This window comes from Dermacentor andersoni, chromosome 3, assembly GCF_023375885.2.
Source record: "Dermacentor andersoni chromosome 3, qqDerAnde1_hic_scaffold, whole genome shotgun sequence".
NCBI classification, from domain to species: Eukaryota; Metazoa; Arthropoda; class Arachnida; order Ixodida; family Ixodidae; genus Dermacentor; species Dermacentor andersoni.
In genome coordinates this window covers 137,696,162-137,712,972 of record NC_092816.1, presented here as the reverse complement: position 1 = coordinate 137,712,972, position 16,811 = coordinate 137,696,162, and the positions used below count along the sequence as shown (strand labels likewise).

Sequence of the window (16,811 nt, the reverse complement as noted above, 5' to 3'; positions counted from 1 at the left end):
GTCAAACTCAAAACGTAAGTCGACGACCATACCAACTTGAGAAATGCAAGATGAGCCTGTATTCTAACGCAAAATGGTTACGTTGGTGCATAACTTAGCAAATATTCGCATGATGCGGTTATGCATGGCCTCCGAGATCTCATTTCTCTGGACTTATTTTCGGTCTTACTAGCGTGATTTTCGACATCAACGATAGCAATGAAGGGTAATCGCCCGTGCCATATTTCATTTTTTTTTTGGAAGGTGCCTGAAGTGGACACATGTGTGCGACAGTCTTTTCTTCACTGCTACTATTTCTTTACTGCTGTGTTTCTTCCAAGTTAATTTCGTGCTTTCGTTTTTTAGAAACCTTTCCTCTATTGATGCCTAGCCTAATTTTAGGTTGTGCAAGCTTCCTCCTCTCATTCTTATTTTTTTAATTTCATAAATAAAAGCCCGCTTCTAGTTACGTAATTTGACGTCAATGTTCTGGTAAACTTAAAGCTTCTGGGTGCCTAGTACACAAAGGCGGAACAACAAATGTAATACTGACTCTCTCGTAATGGAGTACATGGGTGAGGTAGGTCTGTTTCGTCGCAAACTGCAAACTCTTAGTTTTTTGTTCTCAACTCCTTCATAAGTTTCTTTTCTTTCCTCTCGTAAAGTTCTCACTGTGCCGCTTACAGGGACTTAGAATGAGTACATAGCACAAACGCCGAAGTGACAAACTCAGAAACGACGCTTGTACCTTGTCACTTCGTTGCTACTGATAGTGAATGTGTTCACAATTTAACTTTGTGGCGCGCTCATATGAACACGCTCCATTTCCCGTTCTGCTTTCTTTGAAATGAGCTGTTACTGGGAGTTTCATGCAATGCCTGTAATGTTGTGCTTTTTCCTGCTCTACCTGCAAGGTTTTTTATTTATTTCTCGCGTAGTGAATGCAGTAAAAATCGTCCGGTAATGCCAGTGTTTGTTGGCTTCTTATGAAATGTCCGGTAATGTGGTGACAGACGTTCACGCATTGCTCTGACCATGTTCACCCATACTTTGCGTGCAGGCTGTGCATCATCTATGTACGTTATTTGTCTAACATTTCCTTTCTTTCATTTCTAGTCTTGTATTTATTTTTCATTTCGACATTTCTCATTCACTAGGGTTTATTTTTAATGCTTAGAATAGCCGGCTCACCTGTGACCCATTTTCCCAGTATCACATCGTTCGATAAACGATAACAACAAACACTGAAAATGTACACATTGCTGGCCGATCTCTTTCGTCTTGTCGCAGGTCCTCTGCTGCTGGCTCGCAGCTGAGGCCAGCGGCCAGCGCTTCCAGCAGCAGCGACTGGAGCAAGCGACGACAGGGGGGCGCCCCTTGCAGAAGCAGGAGGAGGCCCCGTACTACCGGGATGCCCTGCCCCGATCGGCGCCGGCCGTGCCGCGCTACTACCCCCCGGCGCCCGTCCACTACGTGAGCATCGGCGAGAAGCTGGACGGCGAGTACCGTTTCGGCTACGACTCCGGCAACGGGCCCCTGGGCCACAGCTACCGCCAGGAGCTCCGGCTCCCCGACGGCAGCACCCGCGGCTCCTACGGCTACGTGGACTCGCGAGGTCACATGCGCAGGGTGCACTACAGCGCCGGCAAGAACGGCTTCGTCATCCTCAAGGACGAGCGCATCCTGGACAAGGAGCCCCCGAAGGACACGCTCCTGGGGAAGGACGAGTTGCTGACCACCACGGCTGCACCTGCAAAGGTTCTAGTCTAAAGCTGTTATGATATACTGCAAAAGACCCGAAACTTGGGCGAGTTGGTGCTTACATTCATCTTCAGAAAAAAAAAAAGCGCAGAAAACCTGAAAAAAAAAAAAAAAGAAAACCGATGGTGTTTGGTAGCTTTTCCACGTGCAATTTTTGTGGGCGCTTTCTTTGAAGATCTTTAGAGTACAGGGCGTTTAAGATATTGTGCTCGTAATTAAAAAAAGAATATGAGGTAGTTAATCAATTTTCTCGTTATTTCATTTACCGCAGGGTCATATATTCCAAAATGGGAGGTTACAAAGTTATAAGTTAGCCCATGCTTGCATCATCTTAAGGCAAGTGCCTGAGAACCAGTCCTCGTGTAGGTCTTGTGCGTGATAAGTGGTAACTGCGGTGACGCACCTGTCACCATAATTACTAATCTGGTAGGCCTCGTTTAGTCGTGCGTCATCGCTTACGTTGCGTCTTTCTTCTTCGTCCTTGTTGTTTAGTTCGTGTTGTAAGTAATAATGCAGACGTACCGACTCGCCCAGCTAGCTACCGCACTTACGCACATGCAGGACAATTGAAACGCACGCAGAAAATAAGTGAAACCTATAATATACATATAAAGAATCTTCTGTTACAATGGTCGTCCTTGCGTGCTTTTCATATCCTGTCCCGTTCTTTGTGCTTTTCATCTGTAGGTTGCGGTAAATCAGTTCTGTGGAACTCCTGTGGTTGGAAGAGCATTCATAGAAGTGAAAAATTTTCACCCATCCGCGAGCAGCTTCAAAATAGTTATCGGACGCTCTGATATCGCTCTGATATCTGCTAGCCTCCTCGTTAGCTCAGATGGTAGGACGGCTGCGCCGTGAAGTGATGGTCCAGGGTTTGATCCCCGGACTATCACAATTTTCTCCCTAAACTGCGAACCTTTAACTTTCTGAGAAACCTGTATGGGTTTTGGTTTTGTGCTACTCTTGTACGGACGACAATGTTTACCTTTCATGCTCCATAGATTGTATCCACAAATCGCGCAGTTTTATGTAAGTTGTTATATATCCAGATAAAGTCAGCGGCTAGTTGGCGTGCCAGCGTGTCGTTTCTGCCTTTCAATTCCTTCGCACCCTCTTTGGAGCTAAAGGCAGACATACGAATCGTAACTACCTACTGGCCCTAAATTTCAAAGCAGACCATGCATATTTGTGACTGTTGCTTTTCCCTTCGCTTCTGAGCTTCCTCCTCTTGCTCCAAGCAGGCTGACGAGGTGCCGCAGCGACAGCAAGAGCTGCTGCCGCGGGCGCCTCAGTTCCAGGAGGAAAGCCGCCACGTCGAGACGCAGCAGTCGCCCCGTGCTCAGCTGGCGCCCGTGCCGCTGCCTTCGAAGTCGGCGCAGGAGATCCAGGCCGAGTACTTCCGCAGCCAACTGTTGGCCTCGGCCACGGTGGCCCGCGAACGGTACGCCGAACTCGACACCGCGGCTCAGACCGCCGTTGCGACCGAGGAGGAACCGCCGCAGCAGCCGCTGCCCAAGCCCCGTCTCGCCAGGCCTCGCCCGCACAGGAGGAGGTACGGACAGCGGCAACGCTACGACGTCGGCGGCTATCGTCGCCAGGTGTACACGGGTCCTCCCGTGATAAACAAGATGCTGCTTTCCTACAACATTGGCACTGGATACTACTGAAGAGCCTTTCGCATATAGGAGCTCATTTGCTCTGAAACGTGTAGGAGTACTTGCATCCGTGTATTCAGTTAGTCTGGGGTCTTGTCAGATCCCAGACTAACTGAGCTAGGTGTATGCCAAGCTGGTTCCGTTAATTTAACCCGTTCTACTACTTGAGGCTTGACAACGAAACTTTTGATGTGGTACTTCGGGGTCGGAACGAAACGCGAACGCTTTTGGCGTGCCCGCGAATGTGATGTGACATTGATGGAAAACAAGCTAATGCGTGTTTCTTGGGCATTAACCGTCAGGTGACAAGCAGAACTCACGCAAGCTGATGGCATAGGTGAATTGAAAATCGCGGAAGAGAATGTATTTAAAGTCGCATAAGTTCCTCAGGTATTATCTGCTTTGAGAGCGCGGACGTCGCTGCCACTAGGCTACTCTTGTACCGGAACAATGGGTTTTTGCCTTTCCATATCCTCCCCACTGTAATACTAGCTGCAATAACGAACAAAAAGCTTGCTGATAGCTGTTATCTGAGTGTCCCTCGCAACTTGATTCCTATGAACTGTGGTGCAGTGCAATGGGGTCCTTTGATCGAGCTAAACTATCTATAGCTTCTTGTTTTTGAAGCGTACACGTTTTATAGTATTTCGCACCGAGTGACGTCAGGTCGTTCTGGTCATTTATGAACTCCATTGTTGAGCTCCAGTCTTCAATATTGTTGTGACACGACAGACTGTAACAAGCAGGCCACGAGCAAAAGACCAGGGGGAAAGAAGTAGGGCATCTGGTTTTAGGGCGCAAGCTGGTTTACATCTTAGTCGCTGGCTGCGCTGCTTTTGCAAATTCACCATTATGGCATTTTGGGCCTGCTGGTACGCCAAATTAAAGGTTTTGAATGGTGCAAGTGCGTGAAAAGAATACGGGGACGGACAGAGCGCTGTTGACGATTTAAATATTCTCTTTTGCCAGGGTCTCTCCGCACATGATAATATGTTGCCACCACTTGAGATAACGCTTCTTTGGTTTCACTCTCTCGTCTCACTAAGAACCGTTAAGAAGTCACTGTGTGAAATACCATACTCTAACGACCAGCCGGCTATTTTAGACGCTATCGCTACAGCTTACATAAGTGTCAGGTTTAAAAAGCAGTCATTTGGCCAATTTTTCTGAAAATACTTTTTTTTCGCCGACCTATACTGGTTGTTTTTAAGCCTTGTATAAGGCTTAAAAACAACCAGTAGATATATAGCTAGATAGATAGTAGATAGATAGCTTAGAGGCTTGAACCACGGAAAGTGATGGAAGGTAACTATTGCTTACACGACGTTTCGCAATTTCGGTGCCCTAAACCTGAAGTTACTTACCATGGTCGCTAAGTCTGGCGTTGCTAAGTGCGCCGTTCTCTGTATCATTATTGTTTAATGACTTTTCGGCAGAACTTCGATGGCCATAGTTTGGCATAGAAACACAGCGCAATATAGAACGAGCCCAGAATGCTACAGCTATCCAGTGCGTGATCACAGACTCCATTCAGCAACTGCTCGCAACGCCTTAGAGTTCCTAGGAGTTCTGAGATTCTGTAGAAATTAGCACCCTTTCTTCATACTCCTCTAACTGTGACCATAGACAACGAGATGAAATATCAATACTTTGTGCCAAAGATGCGTCAATAAAGGTCCTGTAGACCCCCGCGTCTGTCGTCTGAAAACATACGCTGAGATGAACCAAAGACAATCGAAACCTTGTGGAAAGAATTGTACGGAAAGCCGGATAATCATGCTGACGCTGCCACAAGCTTGAGTGTTTGCTAGCCGGATGTTCATACACACATAAAAAATCTATCCTCATCGATTATCGATGTTCTGTTACTGTAATTTGCTATAGCAGCGAATACACTCATGCCATGCTAAGTTACTAGCACGATATGGTTACATCAACATAATATTAAAAGAACACCAATAAATGATACTGAAAAAGATACTCCAGTGTTCACAAAAGTGTCTCATTTCTCCTCCGATACGATGTTGCGAGGTAAGGATGGGCATGATTTAAGCATGAATGCACGTACGCATGGTAGACATGAACATTTATGCATGTTAGCACGCTTTGAGGTTAATATAGCGACACATTCAGTTGTTTTAGTTCCGAAAGGTGTGCATGACGGGCTATTCCAATAAGCAAGAAATCAATAAAAGAGCGATGTTCTTGCGTCAAGCAAGTCGCCTTTTCTCCGTTTCAATGATCGATGACGTCCCCTGCCTAAAAAAAAGAAAGAAAGAAAGAAAGAAGCTGTTCCAGTGACGTGTAACCTGCGACAAACCTAAAGCACCCCGTGACCTAAAGACGCGACCAGCAAATAAAAGCTGCATTCAGCACTTGCGTGTGCGTGACTTGGCAGAGATTCTCTTAAGTCTGAATTCTTCTGGTTCGAAGTAACTTGAGTTTCTTGTTTATTTTTTGCAGTTTAAACAATTAAAGATCTGTTCCTCACAACTGTACAACACAGTCGTATTTCCAGCACACTTTTTCATTGTAAGCTTATTCAAAAAATATATATATACGTTAGTATTTTTAGGTGGCGCTCTATGACTGCTTATTATTTCCTTTCATAGTGCCGCAAAGCTGAGGTTATAATAAATTAAAGCTGCGACATAGGATACATCTGCTGTTCACGCTCAAATAATTCACAGAGAATTTCCCGGAAGAAAAGGATGTTACCATAAGTACAGCTTGTAGGACGTATATCTGTCCGACGCAACTACTGATGTTTTGCACGATTGAAGCAGCATTATTTGGCTTATTTAAAGCCCTTTTTTATATTTGACTGTCAGTGTACTGCACGCTAACCTAAAGTGTAATGCTTTGTTTTTTAGTGTTGCAGAGTACAATGGAGTCCGTTAAACAATATTGAATTTCAGTGGCATAAGTATAGCAGATCCAGGAAGCGAACTGTTCGCTTAAGGTTAGATTTTTTCGTTATTATTACGAGAACGACAACACTTTTTTTCAGTCTATTGTTGCAAGGAAGGTCTGTGTAAAATTAAGCTCCCGTGACACAAATTATTTGTGTAATAAGGCCCCCAAGATCTTGCATTTGGGAAAGCGATATGGCTGTAGAAAGCAGCGTCGAGACGTAGAGGATTATCTATTATCTATTCGCATGTGACGTAATAACGAATTCATAAATTATGCATATCATATAACAGCAGCTGAGTGTACCGCTGTCAAAAATGATTTTGAAAAATAATGGACGTGTAGTGCAAGCAAAAACTGTGAATGACGGTTAAATATCAATCACGCTAGTTCAAGAAGGCATGCAAACTTTTTATGCATATTTCCTTATGTATATATATTTAATCGACTATGGTTTTACGCTACATGTTGGCTTGCACTCAGGCGCTGTTGCATACGCTAGTGAATTGCGGGGAAGGGGCGAAGGAATGGTACTTGTGAAAGGAGGGCACACTGATTGGACAGCCTGAGCGCTGGAGGTGCAGCCGGCACACGTTTATATCCGCATTGAGGTTCTTAATTGAGTTGCAATTGAAACTTTACAGGGACAGCAAAAAAGAAATAAAGGAAACAACTAGTGCTCTGCATCGACTTTAAATATCGGCCGCTGTTTGCTATCCGACTTTACCAGAAATCGTGGTTCATCACAAACGCCATTTACAGAAGCTTCGTAACTGTTTCCATACTTGTGGCACCCAAGGTGATTGCAGCAGGAATTTGCGTAACCTAGATATGTAAAAACATCTTCATTGCAATTTGGAAGTGAGATTAACTTTTGTTCATGGCTCTGCGTTTCTTCCCCAGGAAGCGCCCAAAGAAGACAACCACCACCACCACGACCACCACAGAGGCTCCCGCACAGGAGGCGAAGAGCGAGGAAGCTTCCGGAGTGGAGGAGCCAATAATTGAAGCGGCGGCACCAGAACCTCAGCCTTCGCCGCCTCCTCAGCGCACCTCTCCTATACTTAGACCCCGGAAACTTCACCGACCACCCTTGGCTCACCTACCCCCGCAGGGACAACGCCAGACTTCAGTGCAAGGACCACTTCCTCTTCAGCCGCCACCTTTGGAACAAGGACCGCCACTGGCCCAGTTCCCAATACCGGAAGTGCGACGACCCGCTCAACTGCAGCGGGTGGTGACCGAGCAGCAAGGGGTGCCTCAAGATCAAAGGCCCACCCAAGGTCACGGAGCTCCTCATGTCGTCCAAAGGCAGCGCCGACCTCCTGCAGCCGCAGCACCCCCACCGGTTCAAGAGCGTCAGCCACAGGGGGAGAGAGACATAGAAGTACACAGGGCGCCTCAGCGGGTCTTCGGTTCGGCACAGCGTCACTCTCAGGTCGTACGTGAACCAGAGGTTCAGCGAGCCCCACCTGTGCGGTCCGAACCAGCCATCGAGCCCCAAGCGCCACCACCGTCTCTAGTGGACTCACCCCACGGCAATGCGGGAGGAACAACCTTCGGATTCGGCCAGCGGCTTAGCGGGAGGCGCACTTCGCAGACAATTGTGGCTCAGTCCGACCAAAGCCGTGACCCCGATGTCCAGGCGGAGGAGCGACCGACTCCGTCACCGCGCCACAGGAGCCGCTACCACACAACGAGGAGGACTCGCCGACCCACTCTGTCGATAGAGTCCGAGTTTCCCGACTTCCCGGTCACCAGGGCGCCGCACCGAGCCGCTGCCGGTCTGCCTTCCAAGAGAAGGCGAGTGAAGGTTTCTAGACCGGTTCAGCTATCCCAGATTTCCCCCGCGGAAGAAGTCACAACGCCTGCACCTACAACAACGACAACTCCAGAGCCTCCGCCGGCTACGACTACCAGCATAGCGACACCCGCTACAGCTCCAGTAGTCACGGTGGCTTCTACGCCTGGACTGGTGACTCCCGTGTTCCCTTCGGCTGAGCAGTCGTTCTACAGAACACACGGCCTCCCGCAGGGCCCTTATAACACGTACGGTGAAGGCGTCACGTTGCCTCAGCGACCGTTCACTCAGCCTTCTCCGTTCACTCCCCCAGTCACCGTGGCAGAAACGCCGACGGTGACTCCGGCACCAAGAGAAACCCCAGCTCCCGCAGATCGGGAGCCTGATATCCCACCGCAGAGGACTGTAGGCCGGCCTATTGTAGATGTGCCGCAGCAGGGACCACAGCTGGGACAACCGGGAGCATTCCCACTGCACCCTCAACGCCAAGTGTTTGGACACTCCTCTTTGCTGCCTGGACAGGCTCCACCCCACCTTAATTCTCCATTCCCTCAAAGGCCTGTCTATCAGCTACCGGGATTCACTCCTGGACAAAGCCCTCCCGGTCGGCAGCACTATTTTCCGCCCCTTGGAGCACCGTTCGTGCCCCGAAATAGTACATTTGTGCAAGACGTTCCGGTGCCAGGCCAGCCGAGGACGGTGCTACCAGAAGCGGCTGCGGCGCCGTCTCTTAGGAACAGGACATCTGAGGCATTTCCCCTTCCAGTCCAACGAAGCTTCGTTGACACCTCCGCGCAAGGCGGTTTCAGACAGCAAGGGCCGGCGTTGGCGAATCCATACTCTTCTGTACAACCCGCTCACGTGTTCGGACCTCCTCCTGGCAGCGTTCCTCCTTTCGGTGGATTTCCCGGCCAGTATCCCGGGGCTCAATTCCGCGGTGCCCCACCACCGGGACTAGTCGATCCCCAGTTCCGCGGTCATACACAGCTGCCACTGCCGAACCAGGCTGCCGCCGCATCCCAGACGACGCCGAGTCAACAGCAGAATAGTTTCGTCACGGAGGCGACGCCCGGTGTAACTCAAGTAGATGATTTGCGAACGACGCCCTTATCGTTAAGCACGCCTTCTACACCAGCTGAGAACCAGTACCTTGATGATGTTGGGACCACCCTGCAGCTGCCCACCCCTGCTCCACCTGCAGCGCCCTCGCTATCCACGCTCAGGGGCGACAGGACAACGGCGGCGCCATTCGAGTACCAGACGTCGAGACCTTCCGTCCTACAATACCAGCCTCCATCGCGACCAAGCGTGCAGTTCGCTACTTCGCCTGCCGTGCCGCAGTATCAGACGACGCCGAGGCCGACGCCGCAGTTCCAGCAGTCTCTCGAGCCGCAGCAGCGAACAACTTCTCCAGCTCCCCAGTCCCAGCCGGCTGCCCCTGAGGCGCCGCCTTCTAGCCAGAGCCATTTTAGGCTCGGCGTCCCGCAGCAGCAGCAGCAGCAACAACAAAACACGATCGGTGCGCAGCCGCAGTACAACACCATAGGAGGTACACAACAAGGCTACGACCCCTACCAGCAGCAGTTCGGAGGCGGATATCAAATTGGAAACACCCTGTTCAGCCCTGTACAGCAATCGTCGCAGGACCTGGGAGGAGGCTACCAGTATCCAGATTCAGGTCCATTCCAGGCGCAGTTTGGAGGCCCCTATCAACCTCAATATAGCACTGTCGACGACTACTCACAATACCAGTCATCCGTTGGCCTAGGAGACATCAGAGGTAGTGGGACAAGTCAGCAGGGATACAGGGCAACAACACCTCCCGTCATCGACAGAACATTGCTTTCATATGACATCGGGGTTCCTTTGAGGTCTTAGTATCCACGCTGCTTCATTTCTCGACGAAGGCCGGTAACATAATTGTACCCTGTGCTCTGAAGTACATGTACAAAGAGTAATAACTGAGCAGTTTCGGTTTTTCAACCCTTTGGGCTGCTTCTCTTCAAGATATGTTGCTCGGTCGCCAATTTTTTCCTTCTACGAGGAGACAAACCGATCAATTTTCGTGTTCACAAATGTGTTTACGTGCAGCTATCATATGCACTAGTTTATTCTACCGTTATGTTTCGTGGGTGTATCATTTGGGTTCGAAGAAATAGTGATTAAATCACTTCAGTATTGCTGACAGAGTGCATAGAAACGTCAGGTACAACGGGCGAAACACGAATTTTATGTTCTGCAGATAAGGGGAAGTTTTGGTTGATATACTTTATCTTCTGGCAACTGCATCCTCAAAGAGATAATTTTCAGCTCTCCTGCTACTGCCTGGTACTACAAAAAATCAGAGCAGCTGACTTGACGTGTGAGAGCATCGGTTAGACCGGAAGTTGTATTTGTGAACGGCATTTTTTTTTAAAGCCACTGGGTTCGCGTGTGCCAATAGCACCATAGTTTGGGCAAGCTATTTGAGCGCAGAACGATGCATTTTATCCTGATGTGAACGTGGAGATGTTGTGGTAGGATATGCCACTGCCGACATGTCTGACAGGGTTAGTAAGCAAATCAGTTTGTACCACAAAGAATATAGAAACATGTGACTGTGCCATCTGTTACAAAGAAGTGTAGCCATGCAGACCGTGGCCAGCATTGACGTGGAGTTTTATGGCACTACTGATTTTTCTGGCAGGTGCCTAATTTGAGAGCACAAGGCCCTTCAAACCCAACATAGCTTTAATTAACCGCTGTACCATGGCCACACGTGTCGCTAGTGTAAAAAAAGTTTTTCCACGATTCCTTAACTTAATAAGTCACACGACCATTTAAAGACGCGATGTGCACCTTCGCGTGTGTGTTCAGCTAGCGCTATTTATCTCCCTTCTTTTTCTCCTTTCGCCCCTTTATTCCGCTCTTCTAGCATGGATAGCAAACCGAATGCGCGTCTGGTCAACTTCCCTGCATTTCCCTGTTCGTTATCTCTGTTTGTTATCAAGGCAGGGCAGTGCCGTCAACAGCTGCGCCACCGCAAGGTCCCACGTCAAGCACTTCTAAGACAGCGATTGCTACCCTTGTTCGTAATCGACGGCACACACAAAAAGTAAAAAAAAAAGCACTCAAGTTCGTCGGCCGATTAAGACTTAATGTTTTTTGGAAGTGCAGATGACGCGACAATATTTTAGTGTTGGGTCCAAATGTGTGTGTGTGTTCACTCGTGTTGCAGCGTGGGTAGATATCACGCGCAGAATGCATGCACCTGGTACGGGCTAAAGGTGTAGCATCCTTACAGCAAATGCGCGATTTCCAGCAAGGTGGGAAACACGGTGCACAAATTCGACACAGCTTGGAGGTTTGTTTGTCTGCCCGCAGTAACATCCTCACCCCCCCCCCCCCCACCTCCCCATTCTCCTCGTGCACACACACACACACACATGCACACACGCACGCACACACATTTTCTTGCTTCCATGTTAGCGGTCGTTTATGAATATGTCGGTACGTTGGGGAAGCTCATGAATGAAGTGCCTTTGTTCACAACTATTATCTTTGCCTCAATAAGTAGTTCTTGGTGAAAACTGATATGTCAATGTGAGAGATTATCGAATGATTGTTTGTCAGTGTGTTTGTTGCTACACGTTCATATGTTTATGCTTTATCTATTGATGCACTCCTAATCACCCTGTTCAAGGCATTCTGTTTTTTATTTCTCCGACAGCTGGTTGTTATTCATCCTCGCCTTAGATATCCATTGCCTTTTTTTTTTCTTCTTTCGTTCGGCAAAGCAGCAGTTGCACGGAGCACAGTTTTTATGGTCAAGCTAAAGAGCCGTATAAATGTCTATAATTATGTAATTACGGTATAGTTTTATTACGTCTTTGAAATGCCAACGATACACCGAATTTGGGGATGAAATAATAACGTGCAAATATGTCATAGTTTTAGTCATTGCCGAGTTCGCAGATATTCTCGCCGCATTTTTGGCATATTAGTTAGCTTTGTGAAACAGTGAATGCCCCCTGGTCGATTCTGAGCGGGTTCGCTTCGTGGCGCTGCTGAGAACATGCATAATTAAGGTTAACTGAATCAAATTACATCAAGCTAATCAAGATGCTATTTATTACAGCGGCAGAAACGATTAAAAGACTCTGGAAGTGCAGCTCAGCTGAAGTGCCGCGCATTGAAAAGGCAGTTCGGGAGTTTTCAATACGACAGGCTCTAGAGGCAGGTACATGATATGACCTAACACAAAGACAGAGCATAACAAATGGAGCATAAGCAGATGCGAAGCCTTGCTTAAGGAAACTGTAGTTCCACACGAGAGTTCCAACGTGCGCTTCTTTTTGATACGCCTGCAATAGTAGGCCGCTTATCCACTATAACTGCCTTACGCCTCATTTTGTGGTAGCAAAGCAGACTGCACCTCAAATTGCGAACAGCGCGTACTAGAGCCCAACTTTCACGCCAGGTAATAGCCTATCATGACAGTCACTGACCCAGTGAAAGATACAAATAGGGTCACCGAAAAGATGTCTGACGGAAGTGCAATCAGTTAGCGAAACAAACGCGTGCTGGTCTCCGAGGAATCGAAGTAAGCTTATCCACATAGACGAGTGAAATTTATCATATGGAATCAGACGCCTGTAACTTTACATACGCAGGAAGTTGAACGAATGAACACAAGCTATGTGGCACCTTTGGTTTATGGCACACATGGCACACGTCGTTTGTGGATTTTCCGTCGAAGCCAATGCCCCAAAACAGACTGCTTAATAAGGACGATGCTGCGACTTTTGTCTTTCGATGTGCACATTTCTCAAGGTGATTTGTATCTTCCATCTTTCTAGCAGGGTACGATTCCTCTTTTGCATTTCCCGTTTTTTTTCACTCGCCATATTGCGAGTCTTTCGGGAGTGCGCGTATGACGTGGCGTTTGATGTTTGAGAGGTTTATTTGACGCGCTTGTGTAAAGGGTAAAACCTTGTTTGAACAGACTGATGACGCATTGTTTACGACAGATAGGGACTGTGCTGCTTCCTCACTTAGCAGCTCGCTACTTGGCTAGGACCTCATGGCGTTTGCGCCATTTCATGCGCTATTTATAAAAGAATAATTTAACAGGACCTACTCAGAAATGAAGAAGGCGCGTGGTTTTGTATTAAATAATAAAAGATCATTCAATACTCCCTGAGCCCTTATGTTAAACAGCTTTGTGTATGTGTACCAATGACAGTGCACTGTCGTTTCCGAAATATTCAATGGCATGCCGCATCGGCCACGTGACAAAGAGGAAAATAAGAAAAAAAGAAAGGCCTAAAGTAATCTGCGAGTTTTCTAAGCTCTTCATACCGTAACAAAGGTCATCGATGAAAAATACAAGATTTCTGAATTTGGTAATGTCATCACCGACCGACACAACAAAGAGCAATAGTGTGCGCAGTGAGAACTGTCGTACAACCGGTTGATATCGTTGCTCCGTGGAATTCGTCTGCGGACTTTACGGCGCTTCATTTGCTTTTGAGAATTCGTCTGCAGTGTACAATGAGATTTGAGCACGTTGAAAAAGGATTTAGGGGGAAGGTTTTGTTGTTTACAAAAATGGTATTATTACAGCTGTTCTGCTAAACGTTGTTTCAGGTTGACAATATATGTATGATGAGCTGCTAACCACAGCAGCCTTACACTTACTTACATTGTGCTCTGTCAAAGCATCTGTTGATAGTAATGTGCCTTGACTCATCGTTCTTTTTATTCAAGCGTTTCTTTACGTAAACGTGTGTCGAGTGCAGTATTTCTTGCCAAAACACGTGTACATATATATTCTAACCTTGCTTCACACTAGGTATAGTAATGGAAAAACCTATATGACGTTGTGACTGTGCTGTGTTTGTTATGACAAGGTTTTACTTTATTGTTTAAATAAAAAAATGTATTTGTTATGTCTGTGTATGTGGTGCAAATGTCTACGGATTTACGTTACAGTTACATATGTTACGTTTTCAAAACTTCCATTTCGCGAGCACGGGGAAATTCCACGCCAAAGAAAACATACGGGGTGTTTCTTTAGCTGCACCAAATTTTTAAAATTGGAAAAATGTAAGTCCCGGTAATGTTATGTTTACCATGAGAGTGTACAGATTGGCGGCCTCTATATACAGAGTAATTTCCGCACTTACATGCGTAATTAGCGAAGTTATGCTAATTAACTTCTTAATTATCAACAATATGTGGCTGCAGCAAATGGGGCCCGTCCTCGACATTACCTATCCCAAGAAACACATTTTGAATAGCGGATTTCATGTGGGAGCTACGCGAACAATTAATTCCCCTTGGGTGGCTCCTCGGAACCGAAAATGGCTTGAAAAAGAGCGTCTATGTCGGCGGCCCCAAGCCTTTCGTCACGTCTCCGAGGTCACCGCTGGCCCGGCCCGCGAGCAGCTTGCGTCATCTCCTTGCTGTCTGTGGCATTGGCCTAGCGCTTCAACGCCGACGGGCCGCCAAATTTACTTCCCTCGATGTTGCTGTATGTTCACCTCACTTCAAATTGCTTTGCGTGCTTTCCTGACCCTGGAAAAAAAAATACCTAAAGACTTCAGTGACCCCTTCGGCAGTCTTTTATCAACGGCGTGTGAAATGCACGTGAATGATATGTGTCGCAGTATTGTTTCGTTATCCAGTAAAAAAATGCTAACGACTCGGGAAGAAATTGTTTCTAATAATTGATAACATTTATTAGGGATGGAAACATCGTGACTTGCACGCAGAGGTCGTAAACGTATACAGGGTGTCCCAATGAACTGTCATTCACAAAGATTTAAAAAAGAGCAATGCGTTACTCGAAGAAACTCTAGTGCTTATTGTTTCCAGTAAAGTGGGAGTAGCTGCGAGTAATTTTTCCGTTACTGATGTTTAATTATGTCTTTGTAATTAATTATCTAAGTCGAGACGTACTATCCTAAGTTTCAAAAAGTCAATTCAATTAGGCATTTGTAGGCACAGCCAAGGGACATCTAACTTCAGTATTTTCAGCGACGTACTAGTTGCGTGCACATTTTTTTGCGATTGATAAATAAACCCTGGGAAATATGGAGAATAGCACGTGACGGCGCTCCCACAGGCATCATAAAGCTGCGCTCTCGAACAGGCTGCTTCTGAGTTAGCCGGGATGAAATAAAGGAAATAAAACAAAACAGCGTGATCGGTGTTACCGCGCCCCGGCCGAAGTAACACGTCGCGTTTGGTGTTAGTTAAAAACAGCCTGTGATATAGCTGTTGTCTTGGCGTAAATAAAGTGTACGGATAGTTCCTTTATTTTCTTTTCTTGCCACGAGACCTATCACCACCAAATCGAATTGACAACGTCAGTGCAAATGTTTTAAGGTGCGTTTTGTTTCGTCCCAGTCGCCACATCTTTCCATAATGAGCAGAAGCAAAACATGATCATTGCCTTGGAAGCTGCAAATGGCAACTAAAGGAAAGCCGCATATATATATGCCAGTCATGGAAGTATGGCGGTAGACCAAACGCATCGACTATCACCAGAAATTATGAAAACCTAAGATAAACCGGCTGCTTCAAGAAACAGCGGCGAAGGATTCCATCCTTGCGTCCTAGCATACGCACGGATGTTCTGCTATTTATCGCCTCAAGGTTTCATGCTAGCGCGCGGGACGTGGCCGACCAAATACCAGTTTCCAAGTCATCAGTTTGAAGGATTCTAAACGACGGCCTTTCACCCGTGCCACTTTAATCTGCGCCAATACTTAAAAGACAGGGACCTGTAAAATCGTCTGCATTTCTCGAATTAGGTCCTCAAAAATAGCCGATACGTCACCGGACTTTTTGAGCAACACCATGTGCACAGATGAAGCCAATCTTCACAGAAAAGCCCAGGTAAATTTGCATAATGCACACTATTGAAGTGACTGCAATCCACACTGGGTAAAGTGCAATCGGTACCAGTACCAGTGGCAGTTCAATGTGTGGCGCGGTATTAACGCCGGTGCTATAATCGGCACCATCTTCTTCGTTCACACACTGACTGGACAGTGTTACGCGGACGAAATCCTTTGAGTGACTGATGAGTTTCTCCGAGAAGTCTCGCTGTCACGTCTTCCACTTGTGTGGCATCAGCAAGATGGGGCACCCGCACACAGCAGAAGCCGAGCACGGAACTGGCTGGATGCGAATTTCCATGCGTAATAGATTGGAAGGCACGGGCCTGTAAATTGGCCGGCTAGGTCACCTGACGTCTCTCCTGTCGCTTTTCTTTCTTTGGGGTTATGTGAAAGATCGTGCTTGCATGATCGAGGTATTAGTGAGATTAGCTCAAGGCAAGGATAGCGGATGTCTGCCGTAGAATTCGACCGTCGGTCATCAAGAAAACTACTGAGGATGTGATAAAGCGGACTCAGTACTGCGTAGCTGCAGATGAAGACCTATTCGAACACGTACTCTATGGCCCTTGCGCCATAAAACTCCACACATCATCATCAACACGTACTCTAAACAGCATATGGTGTTCAACGGTGCTTATGAATTAATAGATAATAAGGGCACACTAAAATCTGATGTTTTCTTTCGTATTTTTGTGCAGGCATCCCGATTGCCAATTCGGCTCATTTAGAAGTGGTATATTTCCTTTCTTGAACGCATCGGTTTTGCCTTTTCTCTGCACGTGGGTCGCTTCTCGGTCTGCTTGTTTCGCTTTT

At 47.1% G+C, this 16,811-nt stretch overlaps 2 protein-coding genes across 2 annotated transcripts; both read left to right on the top strand.

Moving 5' to 3' along the window:
* Positions 1 to 1,242: 1,242 nt before the first annotated feature.
* Positions 1,243 to 2,466, top strand: LOC129383122 (cuticle protein 14-like; the record flags this gene model as incomplete). Its single annotated transcript, XM_055067442.2, has 1 exon — positions 1,243 to 2,466. A coding segment is annotated over one exon (507 nt), but the record flags the coding sequence as incomplete, so codon positions are not given.
* Positions 2,467 to 7,188: 4,722 nt separating this feature from the next.
* On the top strand, positions 7,189 to 14,039 carry LOC126525162 (uncharacterized). The gene has a single exon (XM_072286683.1). The coding sequence runs from the start codon at positions 7,189 to 7,191 to the stop codon at positions 9,985 to 9,987; it is 2,799 nt and encodes a 932-aa protein (XP_072142784.1). The 3' UTR covers positions 9,988 to 14,039.
* Positions 14,040 to 16,811: the final 2,772 nt, after the last annotated feature.